At 43.0% G+C, this 27,128-nt stretch overlaps 1 protein-coding gene and 1 long non-coding RNA gene across 4 annotated transcripts in view; both read left to right on the top strand.

The window, feature by feature from the left end:
* Window positions 1–8,796, top strand: part of LOC311420570 (uncharacterized protein) — a 32,713-nt gene extending 23,917 nt beyond the window's left edge. Inside the window, exons 2-6 of one of the 2 annotated variants that reach the window (XM_084491617.1) lie at window positions 1,171–1,311; window positions 3,969–4,162; window positions 6,220–6,449; window positions 7,554–7,786; window positions 8,272–8,796. In XM_084491617.1, the coding sequence (XP_084347743.1) occupies window positions 1,171–1,311; window positions 3,969–4,162; window positions 6,220–6,339 (455 nt within the window). In that variant the 3' untranslated portion in view covers window positions 6,340–6,449; window positions 7,554–7,786; window positions 8,272–8,796. The remainder of the gene's footprint in view (window positions 1–1,170; window positions 1,312–3,968; window positions 4,163–6,219; window positions 6,450–7,553; window positions 7,787–8,271) is intronic. The other variant, XR_014684371.1, reaches the window with a different exon arrangement.
* Window positions 8,797–14,832: 6,036 nt separating this feature from the next.
* On the top strand, window positions 14,833–16,462 carry LOC311446309. Of its 2 annotated transcripts, none has more exons than XR_014698835.1 (2): window positions 14,833–15,037; window positions 16,197–16,462. It is a non-coding gene; the product is annotated as an uncharacterized lncRNA (long non-coding RNA). The 2 variants fall into 2 exon arrangements; XR_014698836.1 differs by lacking the exon at window positions 14,833–15,037 and adding an exon at window positions 16,022–16,109.
* The last annotated feature ends 10,666 nt before the right edge of the window (window positions 16,463–27,128 follow it).

The following is a 27,128-nucleotide window of genomic DNA, read 5'->3' as shown; positions in this document are numbered from 1 at the left end:
TTTCTTCTTACGTATAATCATAAGCAATACTAAAAATTACAATAGAAAAAAAAAAAGGCAGTGGAAGAGTGTTCTCTGATATGCAGTTCTTTTGATTTGAAATATCAGGGACAGCGAGGATGGATATAATTTGTTTGGGGATTATCTGCACACAGAAAGAAACTCGATAATCACTCGAGTGAGTAGCTGCGGCTTTTGTTTGCTGCACTTTTTCCTGGTGCTCTTGACTCCGCTCAGTGAAATTATTCTTTCCAAGGGTGGGGAAAGGAAGGAGAGCTAAAGTGTTTCTGCTCCCCTGTGGCAGAAGTGTTAGTAGCCACTTAGCAGGGCCTGCAGGCTCAAGGAAGTGTGTTAGCCAGATCTACAACATTCATTGACCAGTTAGTGGTTTCTTTCCTAGGGGAGCACAAACATCTTGACACGACCCGGAAGGATTAATCTCCAGACTAACTAGTCCTTAGAAAAGGCTTAGTGCATCTGCAGCACAACGTAGCACTCAATGGCACATATGTAATTATGTTTTATAAAGATTTTATAAGAATGGTCTGAATAATATTAATGACGTGTGAACATAGGTGGCAAGACTAGATTTATGTTTCAGGCAATTACATTTTACAAGCTGATGTAGAGAACAGAGGTAATTAACAAGAATAATGAAAGCACTACCTTGCCATAAATCACTGTTAAAAAGAGTAAATAATAGAAGACAAAGGGATTGTGAGTCAAGTTCACCCATTATTCATCAATTTTAGAGCAGGAGGGTGGGTTTAATTAGTGAAATGGCATAGCACTTGTTTGGTGCTTTTCAAATAATCCTGATGCTCTCCTATCAGGGGGAACAAACATCTGATTGAATGCAAATGACAGTGATTGCCTTCTCCACATTTCTAATCAGTGCAGGAAATTTCATTTCACCCTTCTTTTAATGAAGCAAATGGAGCTATTAGTCGGCATGCTGGACGGGGGAGTTTTGCAGACCTGATTGCAGATGAGGGTACCAGTCTCCCTAATCTGTGAAGCAAAAAGCACCCGCTTCTCCAGCAGTTTCAGTTTTCTATGAATTGTTTAGTTCCAGTTTTTAATCTGTAGTGCTTTGTGGATCAGAAAGCAAATCAGCCTCCACTGGGAAGGCCCTTATCTATTAATTACTTTTTCCTTTCCTTATCCTAGGAGAAGATATTTCACACACTGAGCTACAGGAAGTTGATGCTGAAATGCAAGAACAGCAGATGTTACTGGGGTGCAGTCATAAGATGGAGGCAAATGGGCTCTTTGTGACCAGCTCAGGCCACAGCACCAGCACATTTCCAGGTGATTTCTTTACGTGTCTTGAGTAAGCAGCTTATTTTCAGCTGAGTTTACTCTTACTCCCCATTCTGTTAAATCTTGTGAGAGGAGTAGCTTTATCTCTTCCCCAGGACTGACTTTTGCAGAAGAAGAACATTTGGCCTTCACAAATCATGAGATCACAGCAGATGGCACGTGCTTAAGATACACCTCTGGTCTGCTCTGCCAGGGCTTGAATTCACCATGGCCCTTTTTTCTCTGTGTGAATTACCTAGTTCAGTCCTGACAGCAGTGAGTTGCCCAGCATCGTCCAAGGCTGTCAAAACCTAAGACTGTCTCTCAGAGTGATAACATGTTAGTTCGTCTTCTTTCCATAAGCAGGGGATTCATCCTCAGCGAGGGAGATTTAACATTCTTCCTCTGCCTGTATCTTGCAACTTGAACTGACACACAATGTGCTTTGGGAAGGTCAGAATTAACTCACTATTAGAAGCCTCTTTTATACAAAAACCTTGCAGTTCTTCCTCTGCTGTGGGCTGTTGGCCATGAGTACCTGGACACCATGCTGGTATAACTGCAAACTGGTATAACATTGCCAAAAGGCAATGACGTGCTGCCATTCTGATAAGGAAAAGTTATGCCAAGTTATTTCTTCATTCACAGAACACAAATCCAATTTTTGCAAGCTGTTTGCCAGATTCTGATATAAATCAATTTAACCTCTTTACTTATCCCCAGTCAAGGGCCATTTTGTTTGCACTTGGTATTTGTCTAGTCTACTCTAGTCTAATCTGAGGGGGGGGAAGGGGTTCTGTGCACTGCTGAAGAATTGCTACAAGGCATCATGAGAGAACACTGTGTTATTGCTGGGTAAAAAATCTGAAACATATGTAGTCTGTTTTGTAGAGCATTAGGGCATCCTTTGACTGAAAAGTACCATAATGAGGAATGGACTATTAACTGTTATTCATGATTACATATGCAAAGCTTGTGAGCCAAGTTTAATTAAATTCAATAAAGACATATGCAATAAAAATGAACAATTAGCAGCAGTGAAGAGTTCTGATCTGAATCTGTGAATACTTTCTTCATCCCTATTTGTACAGTGAGAAATAAAAAGAGTGTGTAATCTCAACTCTGACATGTATAGAAAGAGAAAGCTCCATATTGCGCTATTGCAAGTGGGTAAATTCTGTTTACTGGTGTTTGTCCTTGATTATACGCTGCTTTCTCCCCTGTCTATAGACCTCAGCGTAAATGTCTAGCGTACCGATTCACCTTCAGATACTGACAAAATGCTGTGTGTCACATGGAGAACACACCTACTAAATATAAAAGGTTGCAGTGCAAGTATAATGAACACTTACAGGAAATTTGATAATCTGTACAACCAGTCACTAGCAGCTACCCAGGGTTCCAGCACGCCCCACACTGCAGGTCATGGGGTGAGTGCTAAATAATGCTGGAGGGATGCAGTGCTGGGATCAGAGTAACACTGTAGATCCATTGTGAAAAGACTTGGTGTCAACAAGAACAGCCATGGTGTAGCCCTTCGTTTTGGAGTTATCAAGAAATCAGGCTTTCCAAACCTTTTTGAATCTAACTTCACCAGAAGCTTAGCATTAAAAAAAAAAAAAAAAAAACCTTGTGGAAAATATGTTTCTTTAAAAACCTTAGAGTAGAGGAAGAGAGAAAAAATGGCAGTTTTATGTAAAACATAAAATCTGTTTTCTGCTCAGCTTTACAGACAACACTGCCCATTTATATATAGCTTAGGGTGATGGTTTCGTATGAGAAATACTCTTGCAATAGTGATGTTGCATTCTTGTCTTTAACAATCTGCAGGTCTGGATGCAGGTGCATTGAATACTTTGAATTTCTGACTTAATAGATAAATGCATAATGAGTTTTCCTTGAAATTCATGGATTTTTCAGTTTGTTGGGGGGTTATTTTTGTTCCTTGCATTTACCTCTGTGTTTTTGTCTGTATCTAGGCTTGGTGAGTCAAGCAGAGCTACCTTTTAAAGATGCCATTGAAAATCAGGGGAGGGGAAAGAATCTTCAAAGGCTAGTTGTGGGCGTGTGGAGGGAGGGGAGATTTCTAACAGGATTTAATGGAGCTGGGTTATTTAAGACTTGCACAAAGATCCTTTGTATTGACAATTCACTGTATGAGACATAAACTCTTCACTCTGTGCATATAAAAGATGAAAGGACCAATTACTTATTGAAGCATTAAACACCCAGGGGACAAAGACTCCTGTCTGGCAATAGTAAACATATTGACTGAAACCTATTTGAATTTCAAATTGCCAAATGTCCCAATTTTTGAAAAGCTTCCTATGATAACCAAGGTCTGGAAAGTCAATTGAAACTTAATTCTCCTGGATATCTCATGGGGAAAAAGTACATGAATCCGGACAGATTCAATTATTTAATTTTAATGAAAAAATAGATAGCTGCTTTATAATTTCCTTACAGAGCAGTAGATGGGAATTTGGCTCCTTTTTCTAAGATGTTTTCCTAGGATAAATGACAATTGAGGTCTGCCAAACACAGATTGCCAAGAGGTTTAAGTCCAAGGATCTTCTGCTTCCTCTTGTCCCTAGACCTTCCTTTTCACTCCGTCTGGGACTAGATCTTTTTGATATGCCAGGCTAATATTTTCGCTCTGTCCACAGGTGGTGCAGATGCTATTTATAAACCATTGTGCAGGGGATCTGTTACGGGGTGCTTTACAGCCACACTTTGCAGAAGGACACGTCTGCTGTCTCATCCATTGAGAAAGACTCTCCCAGAGCAAAACAGCCACAGGTCAGTGCTGCTGCTCTCAGGGGCATGCGGTAAGATATCCTGTGACTGCAGCAAGGAACAAGTAAGTTGTAAAGAGCAATTCTGAGAAAAAGCCTCTCTGATCTGCCCAATATCCTGCTTCTCTCTTTGGGATGGAATGAAAAGTTTCTGTTTGGATTTTCCCTAGTTCCTTATGTTCTCTCTTCAAGATTTAGAAACAGGGCTGTAAGGAAAATTCTGTTAATTTCACATTTTCTTAAAAAAAAGCAGCTCAGACTAGTGACAGTCCGTACAACGCCTTTGAAGTAGGCACAACCATATGGCTCTGAACATCTCCTTGGGGTGCTTGAAATGCCCCCACTTTCAGCAGAGAAGCTCAGATGCTCTGGAAGAGATGCGAGCCCTGTGTAACTTGCCTCTCACCAACTTGCAATACTCTCACTATGTTTGTTACTAGAAGAGTTCATTGTGATTAATGCCACTGATAATGGAACATACCAACGGAATCAGTGATTTCCTCCACATTGTTCAGCATTGCCTGTAACTTTGACTCCATGGGAAATGGTGAATGCACTTAGTACAGTATAATCATGGGTATTTAGCGTTCAATTCATTTGTGTTTTGTTTTTACTGTAATGTCACATACAGAACAAAGATACACAGCAACAGCAAGGCTGTTACCAAAACCTCAGAGGAGTTTATCCTCCCCTCTGCATGCTCTGCACACATGGAGTGAGCATCCGTAATCATAACAGTTGGCTGCACGTGTATTTTGGGGCAGAAGAGACGCCTACTACTGTACAGCTGTCCTTGACCTTGGCATAATAAAACTTATCAGATACAGTCAACAGGAATGCCACGCAGTGCTTCTGCATGAGTAAAACCAGTATTTGCTGTTGCTTTTGTTTTAATAGGTCCTTGTTAAATAAGAGAGGACAAGCTGCCGCATATCAGATAGGTTCAGCTGAGTGTGAAAGAGATTTCATATCTCTGCCTTTGTCTCTGGTGGTTTCTGTTGGGATTCCCATCATGCAGTCATTTTTCTGTATTCTGTCTTCTCTCTGTCTTGGTGTACAGTCAGAAATGAAGGCACACATTCATCACCACAGCAGCTTTAAATATCAAATGCTTGATGAATTTACTCTCAGCTGGCCGGAAGCAATACTGTGATTGCAGCGTTTTATAATCATCAAGACTTGTTTCTCTTGTTTCTCTAAGCTGAATTAATTTGCATGAGCAATGAGTTATTAGCAAAGTTGCCGGTAACTGCCATGTACAAGCAAATAGTAGGAGAAATCGTGCAAGCTGTGCTTTTCTTGGGGAAACACAACTTTGTGAAAAGTTTTAAATGAGTAGATGAAGAATTGTATCTGGGGGTAAAGGTTTAAAGCAGGTGCAAGGAATCCAGTCCCGCATGGTTACAGCTGGGGTCCTGAGGAGTCAGGCTCTATCTCTGGCCATACAGCACATTCCCATGTTTCTACCAGCCCTTATCCCCAGCTGTGGTCTTACCTTACAGTAAATCCAGCACTAGGGTTTGAAATGCCTGTCAAAAATGCAAAGAGAATTGTTACCCTTCTATAAACTCAACCCATCACTCAAGCATGCTCAAGAATGTTTGACAAACAAATAGAGTGCCAGTAGATCTGGTATTGTCTGTCCTCCTTTGTGCAGCCAGTGTGAAGCTGATCTGAGTTCTATTTCCTGCACGCTGGCTCTATCAGCAAGAGTAAGTGCCACGCTTACCTGTCTTTAATCCTAGTATTTACAGCTAGGTGTGCTGGGAGCGTTCAGATCTGGATGGATGATTGAGCCAGCAGTAGTTCTCATGACCATGATATTTTTAAGATGGTTGAAGGTTTCTCTATCATGGCTGAGGACAGACATTTGTGAAAAGCTTCAGCTTTTTCTTTCTGTGAAGCTGCTGAACTGCTTCTGACAATTACTTTAAGTGGAGGGCAGTGTTTATACTTCCCAGTTTCAATGAGCTTTCCCCAGCTCATTGTGGTATTCATTGCTGTATTAATTGCACATGTACAGAAGCTTGTGGTATTGTGCAAAATGCTAATAACATCTTAATGATTGTGTACTTCCCTCTCCTTCTCCAGTCTGTGCCTTATTGATGTTTTCATTAAACAGTCCAAACAGCGAGGCTGGGTGCACACAGCAAAATGTCTCCACCTCATCGGAGAAAAAGACAAATCCTTAAAGAAATTGGCAGTTGGAGGATGCCAGACACCTCGCTCTGAGGACAAATAAAAGCACTCTGAATAATCGTGTAAGAAGTAATAGGAGGGATGGCAGAGGGAGAGGCTGCACCTTCCTCCACACAGCTCATGGAAAGGCAGCTAGCAGTAAGACATTAATAGGTAATTTTTGCATTTTTGAGAAATTTGTCAGAAAGGGGTCCTGATCTTTGAAGGATGCTAAGAGAATTCATATGGCAATGGAGTACACTGCGTTTGGGGAAGAATGCATGTGGAGAATCTATTTTTTGGATGCTTGTCTGTAATTGTAAAGGACTGAAACAGACATGGAAAATAATTTACCAATACCAAAGTAAAGCCTTTAGGAGAGTCCTCTCCTTGCCTTGGGAGGGAGAGAGACACTGGGCAACAAGGGTCACTACTAGAGGTTCCAGAAAATTCTTCCTTGATTAAGTGTGCTGGGACAAAGGTAACATGGCAAGACCTAGGTAAACACCTCTGGGTGCATCCCTGAAATATGACAGGATGACCTGTTAACTTAAAGGCCCACACAGCATTTTTAAAACAATTTACCAGCCCTGCTTTGCCATATCGACTACTGTAAAGATCTTTAATAATTCTGAAGAAGGGAAAAAGCTCTGGGAGAAGAGGCTCTGGTATGAGCAGCTCTTGTGGCAGGATAGCCAGACGTTTAGCACGTGAATCTGAGACTGCTGAGACTTCCTACGGCCAGGAACAGCAGTCCCCGAGTTGTTTTTGTTCTAATGCCTGGCACTTGGCTTTCTGGCAAGTACCATTGCTGTTTCTTGAGGTGGAGGGGAAATGACAAGAGGCTGGTCAGACCCTGAGGTACCTGTAGCTGATCTGCAAGGACTTCCAGCCTGTGCATAGCTGCAAGGGGCAGAATTTGGTGCTTCCCCACAAAGAGAGCTGGCAGCTCAAGGCCAGAGCCAGGCAGGCAAGGTAGATAGTGGAAAATGGAGACTTAGACATAGCTGGAGTCAGAAACAGTCGGTCTTGTGTCCATAGCAATGGGGAGGTCTTGTGCTGGTCATAGATCCCCTGGCAATAAAGCAAAACCACTTTATTTCATTGGAGGATCTGGACCAGGAGTTGAATATCACTGAGAAGTGATATCACAGTGAGAAGCAGAGAACTGGCTGCAGCTTCTGAAAGTCCCATGATGTTAAAACTTAAAAATAAAGCTATTTTAGGTCAATTTTAGTGGTTCTAAAATACATTAATTATATTTTATTCTTTTGCTAGGTCTGTGCATTTTGACTTACGTTGCCAAGGGAACTTGGCAGTATTGGTGGGAAGGTATGAAAAATAGTGCTAATGAACCGCAATTTACTTCTCAAGTACTCAGAGTAGAGGGACGGTGTGATGGACGTGCAAGTTTTATTGGAATTCTCTTGGAAAGACCTGAATAACTTGCAGTGCCTCCGTACAAAACTTGTGTTATTCTGACAGCTTTATCATGTACCTTCTCTTTCCAGGTATATGTATTTATATATATATATATACACATACATATATATATATATACATTTCTGTACTCATTATTTTTTTCTTGGTTAATTCTCCCTTACATAAAATGACATCATTCCTTTGCCTCCCAAACTGTGGACTACACCATCCCAATTTTTATTCCTTCCTGGAACTCTGGGGATGGGATGTGCAGAAGGTGCAATAACTCTTTGTTCTTCATGCTTTTCTTCTCATCTTATGAATTCTGTCAGATAGTAGTTCAGATGTGTCTCCTTTATTGAATTCATAAATTACATTCCACCTTTATTTGTCTGTTCATCAGATCACCATCTATTTTGTTATTCCTTTGAGAAGAATCCAGCATGAATCTGAATTTATGAACTATCAGCATCTCCCATGCTCACTGAATATTCTAGGTGCTCACACATTTAACTATTTTCTGCATTTTAATCTTGAGCTAGTGATCAGAATTTTATTCTTTTTTTTTTTCCAGAAGAATATTCAGAGATGTTTCTTTTGCAGCTAGGCTGATGTCCCCCTGCTAGCTGCACAGGACTCCAGCAAGCCTGATGGATGAGTATGAGTAATAACTTGTCATTTTATAGAGCTTTTCATCGGAGTCATTTGAAAGCCCCTCACAATGGAATTATCATTATCTCTGTATGCCAGAGGAGAAATCAAGGCACAAAGCTGCTCAGGAGATCAAAAAAGCATCCAGGTCTCACAGAACCTCGCTTCAGTGCTTCGTCAACTGTCTTCACTGCTGCCCCGAACCTGTGTCTTTGCTGTTATTCTTCCTTGCCCTCTTCAGTTGAAGAGTACTGGGGAGAGGGCAGTGATGCTGTATCTTCTTCAGTGTCACAAAATGCACAGCAGACATGGCATTAGAAAATAATGGGATTTATTTTTTTAATTCCTAATATGACTTTATGTTAGAACTCTGTAAAAATAATTAATTTCCAATTTATACTTAGAATAATAACTGACATGGTAGTAAATTGAGTTCATTCATATCTAATTTGGTGTGGCTAATTTCCTCAACACCAGTGAGCTGCCTGGGTCCTTCTTATCACCTTTATGTATTAGCTGAATCTTGTTGCACATTTGTTCTGTGCTTATGTAACTATGACTTAATTACATGGCAACTGAATTTATACCCTGGTACGGAAGGATTGCTCCTCAGACAGTTTCCTCAGATAAACAATAGATAATTACCATGTTCCTGCTTTAATTAATGTAAATTATAGCACTATTTGAATGGTCTTGTGTCCATGCTTGGTGAGGTGCAGATCACTGCTCCAGCCGTGCTGTGCTCCTACCGTGCCCCTTGGAGTCAGTGCTGTCCAGCAGAGATGGGTTTCATCCAGCTGCAAACATCAGCGATTTTACTCCTGAAAATAGTCCCTCGGTAGTGGGGAATGACATGTACATAACATTTAAATACTTGCTTATTGCGGTACTCATTGCCTGTCCCCGTGCCTCAGAGAAGAATGTGCAACATGCTCCTGCACTGCGTGACCTACTTACAGCAAGTGAGAGCCAATTCCCATCACCTTCTCACTGTTCTGTCAGTCAATACTTTGAACTTAACGCTGTTGTTTTCCTCTCTCAGCTGCACAGTTCATGATTGCAGGGAAAAAGGACCTTTCCTCACCTCCTTTCCCCAATGCTTTTCCCCATTAATATGGTCAAGTGGTGTTGATTTCCAAACCACACCTGAGACATGGAAGACAAGTGCAGGAAAGAGACAGACTTCCAGCCATGCAGCTCTCTCAGCACTCTCTTCTGTGAGATGAACAACAATGATTTTCACAAATTTGTAACCTCCTCATGATGCCTAGGAGTGAGCAAGGCAAGAGAGTGTTTTGTTGGAGCATGGTTCGAGGCTCAGCACAGAGCATTAACTGTCCTTCCTCTCCTGCTGCTGCTGGAGGAATGCCTCCAAGAGCTAACATAATTAATTAAAAATGCCATAGCATAGTAAAAACTCCCATTTATCCCACACTGTCACCTGTGCTGTGAAGAAGGAGGCTGGCACCCACCCACTTCTGCATCCAGGTGTCCTCTGGCACGGAGGTAATGGGACGTGAAGGTGCCTCCACTCTCAGGGAACGTGGCAGCGTTCAGCTCCTGGGGAAGCCACGAGGAGCTCAGGAGAAATGGGATTTTGTTGGCTTTGGGCGGAGCTGTGCTTTGTTTGTTTGATTTCAGTGAAAGCGTTTATGTTTTCAGTGTGCAAACTGGGATGCTTCTGCCAGGGTTCAGCCCACAGGAGTGTTGTACAGCCTGTGAGCAAGTAGAGACACTGAAAGCGTCCCCGTGTGGTGCAGCTCCTGAAACTGTGGGGTGAATGCATGCTGACTTGGAGATGCTGGGAGGAAACACAAGCAATCCTTCAAGATACTTAAATAATGTTTCATGACTCAAGTGAAATGCTCTTGTTAGGCCCTCTGGAGGAGAATTTGACATTTTCCGTGCCACCTGCAAGATTAAAAGAAAATGCTATTGGCTTCTGCATTGTCTCCTGAAAGGCAGAGGGGCTGACAGAAATGTAATTAAATTACCTGCAGCATTCATCTGTTGTCATAGCAGCCCTTGCAATGAATATAACAATAATTTCATCTACAGCTTAGCTTAATGCAGCTTCGCCTAGACCAGCCAGCAGGCAATTTTTCTGTCCCATATCTGGCAGAGAAAGAGTTCAAGAGTTCCCATTTCTGCTTCGCCAACTGTGATCTACCACAGGGTAAAATCACCGATTATGTCTTTGCTGCATTCCTCCAGCATCAGATAACACTGGTCATTACCTGTGGGTGTTCTTGTGTGATTCAGAAGATCAGATTAGGTGATTATATTTTCTTTGGGCCTTAAAAATCCCAGAATTTCTGCATCAACTTATATGCAAGTCATAAAAGCACAGTGCAGTGTTTTCCATCTCAGCTAAATCCTAAAAGACCTGGCTGTGCTTTAAGTACATGTATAGGCCTTCATTTTGATGGAGCAGTGTTTTGGCTTTAGTGTGAGGAGTACAATAAGGACACAGCAGTGCTGGCATTGATCAAGGGCACAGCAAAGTGGGTAGAATGTCTCTGCATTTAATTAATTTATTTATTTAAATTTGCCAGGTATATTTCAAACTGAGATGTTCTTGATGGACCCAGGTGTAGAGGCTCCAACCAGCTCATGGCTGTCCTTTGGTAGCTGCAGAGTGAGCTCCCTGGCTCAGTTCAGTATCCTGTAGGTAAATGGTGGTACCCATCTCTGTGCTTGGGAGAGACAGGCCAGCAGGCTCTCTGCAGAAAGGCTAAAGGACTGAGGGATCCTGAACACCTGCATAATATCTAATCCCTAAAGGTGGATCATCTGTTAACTCCAAGAAAAGGTAGTACTAATTTCCATACCTTGCCCTTCTTTGGGAATGGAGGACTTTGATTTACCACCTCAGGAAATTTCAACAAAATTTACTTCAATTGCTGAGAATTGATTTTTTTTTCTCAACTTTATGTACTGCTTTCCTTTAGAAATGACTGCTATTTCCCACTTTTCTTAATTAAGCAGCCACACAATTCAGATATGTAGGAGTAACATTTCAAGAGAACAATTAAAAACAACTCAAAAATGGAAGAATATGATAACGGAAACATACAGCATCTGGAAGAAATCTGTGGATCCACCTGGTATACCTGGGAAACATCCCCTTTTTTGCTTCTTTCATTTCCATTCCAGTTAGGCAGTTCTAGGGAGCTGAAGTTCCCCCTACAATGGCTTGTTCTTATCTCACAGATTCAGGAATTCACAAGTTGAAGACTGTTTAAATACCATGTTTAAAAGGCTAACTTGTGCATGGCCAAGATAAGCTGATTTGTAAGCTGAGGCTTCCCTGAGCCTGGTGTTTGGAGGATTCTTCCTTCGGGCATGCTCTGCTCAGAGCACTGAAGCTTTCTCTCTCTGGAGCAACTGTGCATAATGACCTCCCCAGGCTAAGCAGTAAAAAAAAATGAGTTGTTGCAAATTGCTTATGTGTTGTCATTTTACTTTTCTTCATATAAATAGAGCCAATGATATATCCACATGCATGGTATCTCTCCTATGATGCTCTCGAGTGCTTTCCACAGGTGCATAGTGTTTGTTCCTGTTTTGCAGATGAGCTAAGAGGGATGGCAGTACCAGAAGAGCACAGCTGAGTCTCAAGTAAGGGTAGTGAGAGTCTAAGCATTTAAATGTGCGTTTGTCATGCTGGAGCATTCCAAGCAGTATTTTCTTAGAGTTTGGTAAGTATCAAACATATACCAAAGCCAATTCTTGCATCAGGCTGTATGTATGGACCTGTATATCTGTCCCTTTGAAGGACCCGGAGGCAGGTGGAGAACAGCTATATTCACTGTGCAAGAAAGAAACACTCCCTGCCTCTGCAGCCTCTCCACTTCCCCATATATAGACACAAAAAAGCTGAGAGCTTAAATATGTCAGTCATCTCCTGTTAGTCGTAGAATGTCACAAGGTGTTAAAGACCCTGAGTTAAGTATCTTCTACAGTGGTTTCTTTGGCACTGAAGAAGGGCATCAGGAGATGATTTTTCCTCAAGTTAATAATTTCCCTCAGTGCTGTGTTCCCATGTGTTTTTCCCTCCTTTCTTCCTGTGTTTAAATACAGCACACTGGGTAGCACAAAGCTACCCAGTATGCTAACCTACACTCTCTGCTACCGAGGGATTTGCTTATAAAGCACACAGGAGGGATAATTATGAGCATTCATCTGTCCGTCATGCCTAAAATGAATCACTCTCCATAGACAAAATTTACCTTTCTTGGGTTCAAATAGGAGATGGTCATTGGTCAACTCCAGTTCCCACTGGAGCCAAAGACAGTAAGTCCAGAGTTGTAAATGATGAGGTGCATCCAAGTGAACTCGGACCTGCAAGGTTTACAAGGGCTTGCTCACTAAGAAACTGCCTGATGGCCATCTGGCAGTACTTTCATTACAAGGCTGCGAAACAGACTCTATTACAAGACACAAAAAGCTACTGACTCAACAAAAGTTTTGCTCTGAGTTGCATTACAAATACTGCAGTGTCAGAAACAACAACAAAGTTTTGCGTGACTTAGCCATTATAGCCTGGCTAACCTCCAAGTAACTATTTTTCCTCTGAATTGGATGTTACATGAAAAAAGTTCCAGTTTCCCCTTCAGAGGACAGTACAGGTTTATGTTGATTCCATTTGACTTTCGTAGCCCACCCCGAGAGGCAGCAGCAGCAGGTTTGTCCTGCAGCTCGCAGGGGCTGGCCTCCGTTGCTCCAGGCTCCCTGGCTGCTGGGTTTGTGTCCCATGGGGCTGGCATGGCTGCAGCCTCTGATGCCTTTGAGCATCACCTTCTGCTACCACTGGGGCTGTAGGGAAAAGGAGAGAGCCAGCCTCCCACAGCTCTTTCTGTGGAGGAACTCCTCGGTTGTCTGTTTTATAATCTGTTAGAGTGTGTCGGAAGTGGAGAACGGATTTCAGGATTTAACAAGAGAAGCTTCTGATGAAAAATGAGACCCAAAAAAGGATTGAATGCCACCGGTATTTCTCATCTGACACAAAAATGAGGTCAATTGTGAGGGAGTAAATTAAAGAAAAAGGGAAGTTTAAAGATCCAACAGTAAATATACTGAAGGTCATGGGACATAACAAGATAATAAACTCAACTGGATAATTTAATTCAACACAAAGCATGTGTCTGTGTGCACTGTATAGTAGGTAAGAATTTGACATGACAAGATGGGAAGGCTTTGTTATCCTCTTGTCTTGCTGGGATTTGCTTCAATTACGCCAAAGAATGTTACTTCATTCTTGCCCTAATAACACTGTAGAGGAAATTAAATTACTCATATATAACAAAAGTGAACTGATTTTGACATCTCTTCTAGGCAAAACTCCCGCTGTGCTAACTCCTAAGCCCATTCTCCCTCACTTAAGGTCTCATGCATATGTATGATTATCACTCATAGTAAATATAAGCACTTTGCAAGAACACAAATTAACTGCAGAATGTAATGTGGGTTGCCAAAGGTATTTTTTATTGTTGACTGTAACGTGAAGTCTGCAATATGGGTACAATAATGAATGGGTCATGAAACACGTGGAAATAATCCCATCAAAAGATGCCGTGACATCAGAAACTGCAACAGCACAAATGATGTCACTAGAACCCTGAGCTGCTCTGATTGTGTTTTTATTGCATAACATAACAATACTGCATATTGTCACGCTAAGAGGAGCTTTGGTTTGGCTTGAAATTTTTCTTTGTATTTTTGTGACTCATCATTTGGTGAAAAGAACAATTAAAGGCAGTAGAGATAAAAAAGATTATTTTTTTTTTTAAGACTGACAGACCTTACCTTTGTTTTAACTAGATTAATAATGGTGGGTTGTCTCTAATGTGATTGCTCTTTCTTAATATTTGATCACATTTTCATTGTATTAGCTGGGTTTAGGGAAGTTTTTTATAGTAAATTTAGCTTCCAGAAATAAACCTCGCAGACTTGAAACTAAGGTTGAATCCTTCAAGGCACAGACTATTGCCCAATGATCTTCTCTTCCAGGCTTTCATTAGGAAGGAACTAACGTGTCCCAGACAATGTACTGTTTAAAACAAGAGAGCTTTATTTTTAAAACCTATTACTTTTCCCAGCCTGTTCTCAATGCAGCTCTCAACCTTTGTTCTCTTGATAAAACAGCATTTTATCTGACCTTTTTTTCAGACTGATCTTTATTTGGATCCTTCCCCCAGGCCAGCAGTACCTGCACCTTCTGAGCCTGCATGTGCCAAGCCCTGTGCCAGGCGAGCTTTCTGCTGCAGCCAAGTCCTTCAGGTTGATGAGCAGTACTTTCATTGCCCCCTAAACTGTTGACCTGTACAGCAAGAGCCAGTTTTGAGATGGATGTTCCTGAACTATTTTCTATATTTCTGTCTGGAGCCTCAAGTTATTTCTATGAAGTGGGGATGGTGTTTGGGGGGCGCGGGGGGGGGGGGGTGCGGAGCTTTTTATTTTAAACTCAGTGAAAGAAACCACAAAGGCTGGGAGAAGAGTGAGGGGTGAGCAGGCAGAAGAGGCCAGCAATCACCCAGCTGTAGCAAAGGGGAGTGGGACCACCTCTGCCTGCCTTTGCCTAAGGCTCACAGCACTCGGGCTGCACTGCTCTCCCAGGGAACAAGAGACAAGTCTTCTTTAGGCCATGATGGATCTCCCGGTGCACAGGGACATGCTACCATTGTCAGGTATATCATTGTTATAAAGGAACAGACCCAAGAAAAGAAGGGAGAATATATATTGCAGGCTTGGGAGGAGAAGGGAGGAGGAAGGGAGTTGAACTTTCATTGCAAATGGCAACGTCCACTCTGTCCATGATTGAGTAGAGGAGAAAAAATGGAGACAGATGGTCCTGGGGTTAGCTTTAACCATGCCTTGCTGCAGTTCAGCATCACAGGCTGTTCTGCGCAGTGCGTCACATGGGTCAGTTCTCTTGGCGCTGAGAAATTGCATGCGTGGGGAGGCGCTGAGCTGGCAGAGAGCAAGCATCGAGGCTCTGCAGAGCCTGCAAATGGGACAGAGCAGCGTGCTCGGAGCATCACGCAACCAAGGGATAAATGGTTCTGACACAGCTTCCGAATAATAATTCCAAATACCAAGCATTTTAAAAGACATTTACAAAATAAATGAAATATAGAAACTAATAGAGAATGAAAATTGTGCTTATTTTACCCATCATCGTTTTTGTTTCTAAAGCAAAATGAGTCTGGCACACAGACAATGGGGAACATAGCATTTTAATGACACTTACAGCATCCCAGAGGACCATTCAAAGCAACAAAAAAGACCTGATGATGTCCTTAATGACAGCAGATGGTTTCTTCAAGGTGAATAATTTTATTGTTTATTGCCTGCTCTGTATAATGCAAGGAATGACATTTAAGAAACTGCTCAAAGATGTTGTTTCAATCTACAAAGAAAACATTTAGGAGCCAAATTAGCTATACCAGTGACTGTGTCATCACCAGAGCTTTTGGCACATAACAGACTGGGGCTGCGACAGGCCATGGATGTTCAGAAAACATAAAGTCGAAGTCAGGTTTCTAGAAGTGCATGTTCCTTACACAGTCTTTGCAATCAACATGCTTAAAATCTGGGAAGAGGGAAGGAAAAAAAACCAACCTCCTCCTAGCTGAATTTTGTAGTTAAGCAGCAGCAGAACACGTCTGGTTTTAGCAGCTTGATCAGTCGCTTCGGTATCGCTCACCATGCTGCTGCAGTGGTATTTTAAACTTGATTGCACACAGCTTAGCCAAAGAAGTGCGTTATAAGGCTAAAAGCACGTTAAATACCAAACATAAGGTCTCTAGCAATGAGGTAGTGATCTCACTGTATTTCGTGTTTCAGTGGGTTTTGTGACAACACCTTTGTGAATGGAGAGTCTGCTGAGGAACTGACTGGTGTACGCTACAATGGCCTCTGCTGAAAGGGGGCCACTGACGTGCGGCTGGAGAATCCTTCAGCTGCACTGAGCTGGAAATAGACCTGGAGATTCAGATACTGGTAACAAAAGTCAAGGGTTCAGAGAAAATCTCAGCAATGGAATGCTTTTACCTAGCACATGGAAATACAGCCTTTGAGGAAAAAAAAATAAATGTGTTGACATAAAACCAGGTTATTTTATGAAGCTTGTGTTATGTATGTTTTTCTTTTTTTTTTTTTTTTTTTGGTGGTGGATGAAATACCATTCAAAAGTTTTCCTTTTACAGTATATTTTTGATCAAAGTTTCCAGATCTGACCAAAAAATATCATACGAAGCAACAGCATCTAAAAAAATGCCCTTGAAATTTTTGTAAACTTGTGTTCAACCTTTCATCTGGACTGAGTGTTTTAATGCCTTCATATCTGGCCAAACCTCTCACTTCGTTTTGAGGTTTGTTTTTATTTGTTTTTTTATTTATTGTTTGGTTGTGGGTTTTTTTGTTTTTTTTTTTTTTTTTTTTTTTTTTTTGTTTTTTGTTGTTGTTTTTTTTTTTTGGGGGGGGGGGTTGTTTTGTTTTTTATTTCTCCTCTTTATATTCATGTTCTCCCTTCAGTTCTGTCCCAGCAAATATCTGTCACTTCTCCAGAGAAGTGTTAACTCTGAACAGAAATTTAAGTGTGGCTTTTCCCACAGGTAAAATACTTATTGCTCACTAATGCAAACTGGAGATCGTGCTTCCCCTGTGCCCTGTGCAAAGCTGTTTGCTGCCCATGGCTTTGACCATTTTGCTTTGATCTTGTAGTGGAATTTGAAAAAAAGAAAAAAGAAAAAAAAATCTGAAGGTAGAAGAAAGAAAATAACTGTTTATAACTTTTTGGTTTGGGTTTGGGTTGTGTTTTGCTTTTTTTTTTTTTCTTCAACGTTGCTCCTGGTGAAAAGGTCACGGCAGAAATACAGGAGAAAAGTGTCCAGAGATCACAAGCACAAACTGCTTTCAAAGCAACTTTTCCAGGCAAAAAGATTAAACATAATTGAAGCAAACAACTTCTTTTCTTTTGCCTGAAAGTCCATGTACAATTTCAGGTGGTCTAGCCAGCAGCTGCTCGGCCTTGAGAAGGACGGCAGGAGACACAAGCCTTTAAAGCAGGCCGTGCCTTTGCCCAGCAGTTTTCTGCAGCTGCCGGTGCTCCTTATGGCCTCAGGCTCCTTGCCGTGTGGTTGTAGTGATGCAGCTTCAAGGGTTGTTGAAGCCCAGCCTTGCTCCCAGTCTGAGAGTAGTAATATACCTCCTCTTGGCCTGGTATTTCTTAATCCCATTTTAATAAAGTCCCCAGGAAGCCCATCCATCAGCCATGTTTAACACCACAACCCCTAGCAGGATCATGCTCCCACAACGTATTCCCTTGTGAAGGTCCTTCCAAGCTGTCTCCCCCTTGTCTCATTGCTGTTCTGCTGTTCAGAGAGAAGTTCCTCAGCTCTTCCACATCACAAGGAGGCAGGAGGACCTGTATTCCCCTACTTCCTTGCCTCGGGGCCTAATCACAGCCCCCAGCCCGTAGTGCTGGGTTTCAGATTCACCACCATGAAGTGAAACGCAGTGCGGCCAGCTCCTAACAGGCAGCTTTTGCAGCCCTTCCTGTTCGGCGTGATACAGATCTCATCTCTTTCCTTGCACAGTGCACAAGCATGGCTATCAGAGGCCACCAAAATAATGTAGACCTGCCTATTTTTTCTGTACCTCAATGTAAAACAAGATGGGGCCTGTCTAGGAGCAGAAAGCCTAGGCCAAACTGATCGACATGTCCTGAGAGAAACCTGTGGTGTGTTTTGTTGAAAAGAACCAGCAGGAAGGCAGAGAAAACATGGGTTTTAGGGTTACTGCTGGGTCACTTTTACTAGTTACGCAGAAAGCCGGGGGGGGGGGGGGGGAGGAAGGGGGTTGGATTGTAGCATGGCATGAATCAAGAAGCCAGGCCTATGTGGCTCGCTAGTGAAAATAAATTTGGAATTGTGTTAAATCCAATAAGCATATATATGAAACCTGGAATAGAATAATCTCACTGTAAGAGTTATGTGCAAATTAAATGATGGCAGAAAGAGGGTACTTCAAATACAACATCAGGAGACATGGTTATAACGTCCCCCTTCCCACAGCACAGCCCTGGCCTGCAGAGCTGTTGCACTCCTGCCAGGGTGGGCTTTGCTGTTGATTTAAGTGAAAGCTGCCCTTCCCTTTGCACCCGCTGAGACATGCTTGATTATTTGGTCAGCCTTTTCTTTTTTTGAAATTGAGGCTTATGTGTTTTTACCAGTTGAGAGAGAACGCAGTCAGAAGCACACTTCAGAGATATAAAACCACCAACGAGAGAGAAAACTCATTTAGCATGGCAAGCAGCTGTTATAAGTAGGACTACTAAGATCAAATCAAGGATAGGAAGTTTTCGGTTTGAGTGTCCGACTGGTGTGATTTAATAGGCTGGAGAAAAAGCAGCCATGGGCACATGTGTGCATGGCACTGAGTACGGTGCAGGCACAGCCTAGGATCCTGCCATACTCTGATGGTACAGATTATATATTCCTCTCCTTGCTTCATTTGATGTACAGAAAAAAGAGAGATCAGTAACAAACCTAACAACAGAGCGGATGCTAAGGGTGGCTCACAACATGAGCCATTTGTATTGCTGCATCAGAAAGAGCCAATTAAACCACGGTTTAAGAGCACAAGCTCTCTGCACAGCACTGTAATACCAGTTATCTGCCTCAGTGATTTCCAAAGCAATCACAGGCTTCTGGTGATTGCCAAAGAATTCTTCTTGCTTGAAAGTCAGACTTCTGCTAATCCGTCAGTGACTCCTGTGGCACAATGATTGAAGTGATCAGATCAGGTCTGGGCCTTCCTACATTCATCTTCCAGCAGAACAGGAGCAGGCATGGAGCTGTGGAGTGAGCAGGGACAGTGTTTTGGCTTGTTTATTTGCATCTCAACACCTTTGAGTATGGTGGACACCTTATGCTGAGCTGGGAGTCCAATAGCTGGGCTGCTCACAGGGTGAAGGGGTTTCTCCGTGAGCCGTTAGATTCAAACTGGCTTCTCCATTGGAGACACAGGAAAATGGCCTACAAATTCACTCAACTGGGTAGTGTGAAAAGTGTTTCTGCCAAATCGTACCATAGCTCCTTGTTGCACTTACAAGTGCAGAATCATTTTTATATGTCTCTACTATCATTACAGTGAGAATCCACAGAGAAATAAATGCAGAGTTACTGCATGCTTGGACAGACAAGCAGGCATTCTGTTTTTTGTGCCACTGACCAAGGCAGGCACCACTGTGAGAGGTGGGAAAAGCAAGGGGCAGAAATTGTGCTGCTGGCCTCCAAATGCTCTTCCCTAGGATCTCCCTGAGCAGGGCAGGAAGGCAATGTCACCCCAGTGCTAACGGGCTTCCGTAGAAAGCCAGGTACCTCATGGTAAAGATGCTGTATTCTCCCATTGGTCTATGGGACTTGGGGTCCTGTATCACAGGGGTGCAAAGGCAGCAGCTTTGCTTTTGGGTCATGTTTGAGGCTTGGACCTCAGTTCTTGTCAGACAAAGTAGTACACAGCTCTGTTCACTTGAGCACATATTGCCTGGAAAAGCACACGTTGCCTTTATCTTCTTTAACTGTTAAAGCCATTTTCCTAATTGACTTACAACTGTTGTAATGTAAGAGTTTTAACACTATGAATAAAGATTACATGTGATTTGATAAGCAGTTCAAAAGCTCAGGAGGCTGACTCACTGCATTTGTTAATTGTGCTCTCTCATTTATCTTTGTGCTTTATTTATTATGATACAGTCCCTGACACCTTAATAAAATTGTTTCAGAAGGAAAAGCTCATTGAAAGCTACTTGAAAAAAAAAAGTACATCACTTATTTAATTAGGTCAATGTGCATGTCCCTGCATGGAGGTCTCTTGCTGTAACCCAGCCGGGGCACAGGGGCTGCAGAGCTGCATCGATGTACCCAGCCTGGAGGTTTGAGCCCCACTGCATGAAGCAGCCCTGTGTTTCTCACTGGTAGATCCTCTCAGACAGGATCACAGCTATAACTGGATAATCTAACTCCATTGCTTTAGATAAGTTTCTGCAAACCTCTGTTGCAGGGCTATGGTAGTCTGCCTTTAAATGCATGAGGGACTAAATCTTAATGCCCTTCCTTGGAAGGGAAGGGCACAGGTTTATGCTTTGTTTTCTTCCCCTGGCTGACAAGAGATTACACTGAACTGTAAAGGAGGACCTGGGTTTTAGCCTTGTGTATACATTTTTTAAAGAAGTGGCAAATTAAAAGTAATGACTTGGGCATTGCATGTTTGCACTTTCAGCTGGCCATAATAAATCTCTACACCAAACTGTCGGAAGTATTAAATCACTACAGAGAAGCTTGTCCTTGTTCCTCACTGCAGAGACAATAGGATTTTAATAAACAATATCTTTGATTAGGTTCAGCAGAAAAGCCAAGGATAACCAAGTATTTGTATCTGTCAGGGATTCAGCAAGAATCCTTGTAATTCACCTTGACTGCAAAAGCGCCTACAAACACAGGTGAAAATTGATGATAGGCTTTGGTTTCTGCGGAGAGGGGGTTCTCTGAGCATTCACATTTGCACAGGTGGAAACTCACCTGCATGGTGACAAAGCCTTTATTTCTCTAATACATTGTAAAAGATACAAAAATATTAATATCCTACCCAAAGTTTGTGATCTATAAAATGAAAGTCTCTTTCTCAAAATGCTGGAAGCCAAACATCAGTACATTAAAACAAAAGCAGTATAAGTGATGCCCACAACTCACAGGGTCAGCCAGAGAGCTGTTACCTGCCAGGGAAAGGCTGCTGGAGGGCTGATGCCTCCCTGGCTGCTGAGCACAAGGGCACTGACCCACTCGGTCTGCACTCCCCTGACACAACCCCAGCAGGCCACCTCATGCTAATTTTGAATAATGATCAAAAAAAAAAAAAAAAAAAAAAAGCGGGCTGATAGACAGCAGATAGCACGGAGGACCTTGTCCTGCTTTAACGTATGGTAATGTGGTCCTGCCGGGTATGCAGAGCAGTAATGGTTGCTGCCCGGGACTTGCTCCTGCTGAAGCAGAGATGCAGCCCAATGGGCTAGGTGCAGCCTGGGTCTGGCATAAATATTACACTGCAATGTTTTAACACTATTAAATCTTGACTATTTAGGTGAGTTACCATGGTATTTGCTCAGCCTGAGGCTGGCCTATGACTGGCTACTGAGGCGGCACAAAAGTCAAGCGGTTGATGTGAGTCAGCCTGCATCCTGCAATGATTGGCTTGGCCCCAAAGCCCCCTGCTTAGTTGGCCACCACGTCCATCTCATGGTGCCAACACATCTAGGTCATGGTGCCCCTCACGTCACAGTGTTGCTGCTCCTAGGCCAGCCCTGTAGCCTCACAGCCTGCTGCACTCATGTGTGGAGTGCTGTGATGCTGGACACCCAGCTGCTCTCTGACTTTGTGCCCAACCCCAAAATTGTCGTGAATGTTGCCTATAGGCATTTACTTAGGGAAACAGCAGCAAGCAGAGAGAGTCTTGCTTGTTTACACATGGTTAAGAACCGACTCTGAAGCACATGCAGTCTGTTGGCAGTAGTGAGGTGACACACTTATTGCTTTTTCTTCCCTTTCATACAACTGCATAGGTCAGCTTGTGATTTAAGCAATACATGTCATGCATTGCTGCATTCAAAGCCTGCTGCTATCAAGTCCAGAGCCTGGCTCTCTAGGGTTGTGTGCAGATGTCAACTACAGGCACACACCATGTACAGCAGAGCCACCCTCCTCCTAAAACAGATATCTTGTCTTCAATGTGATGACTTGAGCATGGGTAGAGGATATGATGCTATCCCAGATAATAAATGCTTATTATGATAAATGGAGTCATGTTCCTCAGAAGCAGCAGCAGCAACTCACAAAAAAAATAGCCAAGGAAAATGAGACATGACAAGCTGAACCGGCTTGATGAACAGAAATGATAGATAGCCACCAAAAGAGATTTGCAAAATGCACTTTGACTTAATTTTAAAGTTGCTTAATACTCTCATGATATCTGTAAAAGGCTCCAACACAGACTTTGCACTGGTTTAAACATATTATTATTTATGTTCCAGCCACAGAGAGGGCTGGAGTATGTGACCAGTACTTAAAATGAAAGAAATGCTCAAAATGAAAGTGAGCAAATAAAACTGTGAGCTTTTGTTTCAGAATAATGACTGCCCCAACGGGATAATTAATTTCCTTTGGAGCAGCTTGTTATTTTCAAAGATATTATACTTATGCAGATTTAACTGTAGAAATATTATATTGTAATTTCTCCAGTGTGATGCATTTCTAATTACTCACTGCTCAAAGCATGAAAAGGAAATAAAAGATGAACAGCGAGTTAATTTTTATTTTTAAAACAAAGAAGAAAGATAAGTTAAAAGAAAAAATATGTATTTAAAAGAAAAAGAAAAAAAAAAAAAAAAAGCAGACGATCATAACAGGCTGGGAGCGCTGATGCATCTCATGCACGGGAGCAGCATTAACAGGGGTTCTCCCAGGGGGGATGTTACCAAAGGTGAGCTGCAGCCTGGAAAGAGCGCTGGAGATTATTCACACGAGATACAGCAGGATGAAAGAAGCACAACCTGCAGTCCCTGCCACTAAGATCTAATGTGTCCTGCTTCTCTCACCTCTTTCTTGGGAGTCACCCTTAATCCATTACAGACGTTGGATCCCACGTGTCTCCAAAGTTAAGGTGCCATGGTGTCTGCAGGCTGCCAGCTCCAGGCTGCTGCCTCGGGTGGGCTCCCAGGGCAGGAGCTCAGGCACTGCAGACAACAAACCCACTTTCACTGGCTGCTATTTCTGTGTCTGTCACAATTCTTCTGTGTGTCTACTGCTTATGCTATACCCTTTAAATAATCCAATCATCTTCCCAGTCTATGAAACTCCTTTTCTGCCTCATTTTTCCTTGCCTTTCTAAAGCCTTGTGATATAAGGTGCTGAGCAGACATACAAAGCTCCTGATTCCTCTGCACCTTGGATAAATTGTGCTCAGTGCAAACAAATTCTTGAGAGCTTTAATAAATCTGGTGAACAGCTTAGCCACTGCCTCCTGCCCGAAGCACACAACTCGGTGCATCTGTCCACGTGAGCCTGGAGTGGTGGGGAGAGCTCTGCACAGCCCAGGTGAGGCTGGAGCCAGTTCCCCCCACGGGGATTGCCAGCAGCTTGGCCGTGCCTTTAAAGCTAACCCCTGCAGTGGAAAGAGTAAATCCAGCAAGCCTCACCCTCGGATGTGCCCATGCGTATTGCTGGAAAAGGCTTGAGACAGCTGCAGTCCAAACTAGCTCTGAAGCATCCATCGTGCTGGGACAGCAATTAGCCACGTGCTGGCTGTCAGGGTGCGATGGGACACTGACAGCTCCCTGCTTCAATGGGGAGCCCCAGCATCTGATCATCAGGATCTTGGAAAGGAGTTGCACTTTGTGCCAGGATTTCCAGACCTGCCATGTGGCCTTCACATAATGATCATCAAACGACTCTTTATGGAGACAGTTTTTGTTGTTATTTGTTCTCTTTCTCTCAGCCATGCAACCCCTAAAAATACCACTGATGTCAGTGGAGCTTTCCTTAGGTACTTTCCTAAGGTACTTTTTCCCTCCCAGTCTTCTGGTCTTCTCCTGCACTGAGATGCCAGGTGCAGGTTCTGAGGATGCTGGGCTAAATGAAAGCATCGTGAACCACCAAGCCCTACCAGCTGCTTATCTCATTTCTGACCGGTCACCACTATCCCCCTCCACCACCAAAAAAGAAGATTAAATTGCTGCCCAGTTTCTCTGCCGTGTGTCTCAGCACCCCACTGAGCACAGGCACAAACCCATGTAGCGTCCATCCCCTGCCTGACCTTCAGATTCAAACTTCTCGAACGCAGGGGGGCAGGAAAGGCTGCTTTGTCACAGGCGAGCATTGCCTTCATCTGCAGGGAGATGAAGGAGATTTCATTAGACATTTTAGACATGCTATTGAGATTTAAACGTTTGATTCAAAACTTCATTGTTTTCCATAAATAAGCCTCAGCTGCCACACAACAGGAAAAATCCTTTATCAGAAACCCTAAGGCTGATACCACACAAGGCTCCTTTCCCTCTTCCTTTCACCAGCAGATAGATAGCTCATCTTAAGGAAAAATAATTCATTTTAATTAAGTTGAGCAATATCTTTAAATTGTGCATGCAAATTGAAATATATTGTTCCTGATGCACAGGACATCAGGATTATGGTTCACACTGCAGTTTAACTCATTCATCCACGTTACATAGCATGAAGCAGTGGAGACACCATGAGAATACACAGATTTGACCTTGCAGTGTCATACAGCCAGGAGGTGGTGGCAATGTTTGGGTGCCTGCTCGTCGGAATCAGCTGGTACCTCTTGGGCTCCAAAGACAACTCCCACTGCTAAGCCCAAGCAGGTGGACCAACACATGGGAACACCCTGCTGTGGGAGGCTGGAGGTCAACCATGAACAGACATTAAATGAGGCCAGCTACATTAATGGAGAGATAGGGTAATCAGGGGTTATTAGACAGTGGCTCTGGATATTTGGTAGGAAAAACTTTAATCTGATATTTTTCCAACCATTCTTATGCTCCTGAGAACTATGTTTAACAGACTGCTCCACTGCTGTCTGCAGGGTGCTCTCACCGGTTGCCAGAAATATTTCCCAGCTTTAAACAGCCCTGCAGCTCTGACCCTGCAGAAGGCAGGTCCCTGTGGAGCATCTGCATCCGGCTTGTTTATTGAGGGGCTGCAAATAGGTCAAGGATGTGACCCCTGTACAAAGGCAGCTAATTAAACGTACAGCTCCAATAACAATAAATATGCCACGTTAATATGCAGGTCCTGCTGTTCCAAAGATAATAGGATGGCAGTCGGTTGCTGTAGCTACCAAGATAATGGCAAAGAAGCCCAGGCTAGCCCAGGGAAGAAAACCATGGTCAGCCAGTCCCACTCCAGCTATCCCAGCCTGCTGCCTTGGCTGTGGATTTACGGGCTGAGTAAATGCAGCTTTTCCCTGGCCATTAACCCTCTCTTGCCTTATTCCTTACTGTTTTGACATCAGCCCTGTTTTATTCTTTATCAACCGATGGCTGTGTGTCGGCTGCCAAGGGCTTTGCCGTGCAGTGGGCTGGGAGCTCCCCGTGCTGTACCTGGCTGGCCCCCACAGCTGTGGCTCTGGTGTGCACTGGCACAGAGGGGAAGCAGCTGGGGCATTGCACAGCCAACCACAGAGCCGCCTGCTGCTCCAAACCAGCACCCCCGGCTTGTACCTGCAGCATTAAGTCAGTACAGAGAAAAAGCTCATTAGGTGGGATTTTGTCTATCAATGTGGTCAATATACATAGCAAGCTATAAAAAAATAAACCAATAAACCCTTCCCAGGCCTTTTGATCTGCCTGAGAGCTGGACAAGCTATCCATCAGCAGTGTGCTGGGGCTGCTAGCAGCTGTAGTGTAACACACACACAGACACAAGTGCATGTGCACACACACACACACACACAGTGCTCCCAGGCTTCAGCTGTGCAGTTACCCCAGACAGACAAAGAGACAAAGCTGCCCCAGGTTGCTGTGTAAAACCCAAGCAAATCAGATGCACCACTGTTTTTCAGATGGTGATGCAAGTTATTGCACTAAAAGCTCATCTATGGTTCTCAGAATAAAGTACCTGACTTCTCTAGCTGCTCACTTTGACGTCACGGCAATGCCACCAAATCTGGTGGGGGAAGAGCAAAACAAACAAACAAACAAAGAGCAAAAACAAACAAAGTGAAATAAACAAACAAAAAGGCAAAGCAGAACAGACTCCCTCACAAGTTTGTTTTTGTTTTTGTTTTTTGAATAAAGCTGAAAAGATAAAATAAGATGCTGAGAATTCATGTTTACAGCAATTGTACCAAGTGTTGGGCATGAAATGGAACACATCCATACCACCGACAAAAATTAAACAGAAAATTGAATGCCATGATTCAATTCTCACCTATCAACAGCTGTAACAAGGGGAGGAAATGGAATTCTTTTACTCAGTTGTCATGACAATGCATTTTTTAAAAAATATTATCTGTGCGATAAACCTTCACTGCCTCTGTGTGACCAAGGACCATGTGTCCTTGACACATGACTGGACTCCCCACCTCACTCTCCCTCATCTCCTCCATAACACAGCACCTTCTCTCTGATCAGTCCCAGGCCCTGCCATCACCCTGCGGCTCTGTGTGATGGCAGCAGCATGAATGGTGCAGGTTTGGATGCAGTTGCTATAACTAGGTTTTGAAAAAGGCACTGCGCTGGGAACTTCTCCAGCTACATCATTATATGTATAATGGGCTAATTGCAATATGATCTTGTATTTCTCTTTGCTCACATTTTTTCACTGCTTATATGCTTGTTAAACAGTGACAAGTATAAATGTTCACAGTAGAAAAATGAAATGCGAATGCTATTGGCATTCCAGAAAACAGTCCTGCTGGCCATGAGTCTCCTCAGCTAACATCATGCCTTGGTGTGTGAGGAGGAATGTGCTGGGCCCATGGCTTGGGTTGGGTGAATGACTGCGATGACAGCCACTGCTAAACACCATTAAGAATTCTAATAAGCGTTCTAATAAAATGAGACAGAGAGTTTAGGGAATGTAATTAAACTTTAGACAGAATTGATCAGAACACAGTGGATGAAGGCAACTGTGTCATTCACTGCCAGTGGGAGGAGGCAACTGGCACCAGCTGCCCCGCATGCCTGGCAGAGGCCTGGTG

This window comes from Aythya ferina (genome assembly GCF_964211825.1).
Source record: "Aythya ferina genome assembly, chromosome: 17".
Classification (NCBI taxonomy): Eukaryota; Metazoa; Chordata; class Aves; order Anseriformes; family Anatidae; genus Aythya; species Aythya ferina.
Note: the sequence above shows the minus strand (reverse complement) of the source record. Positions and strands in the feature narration are given on the sequence as shown.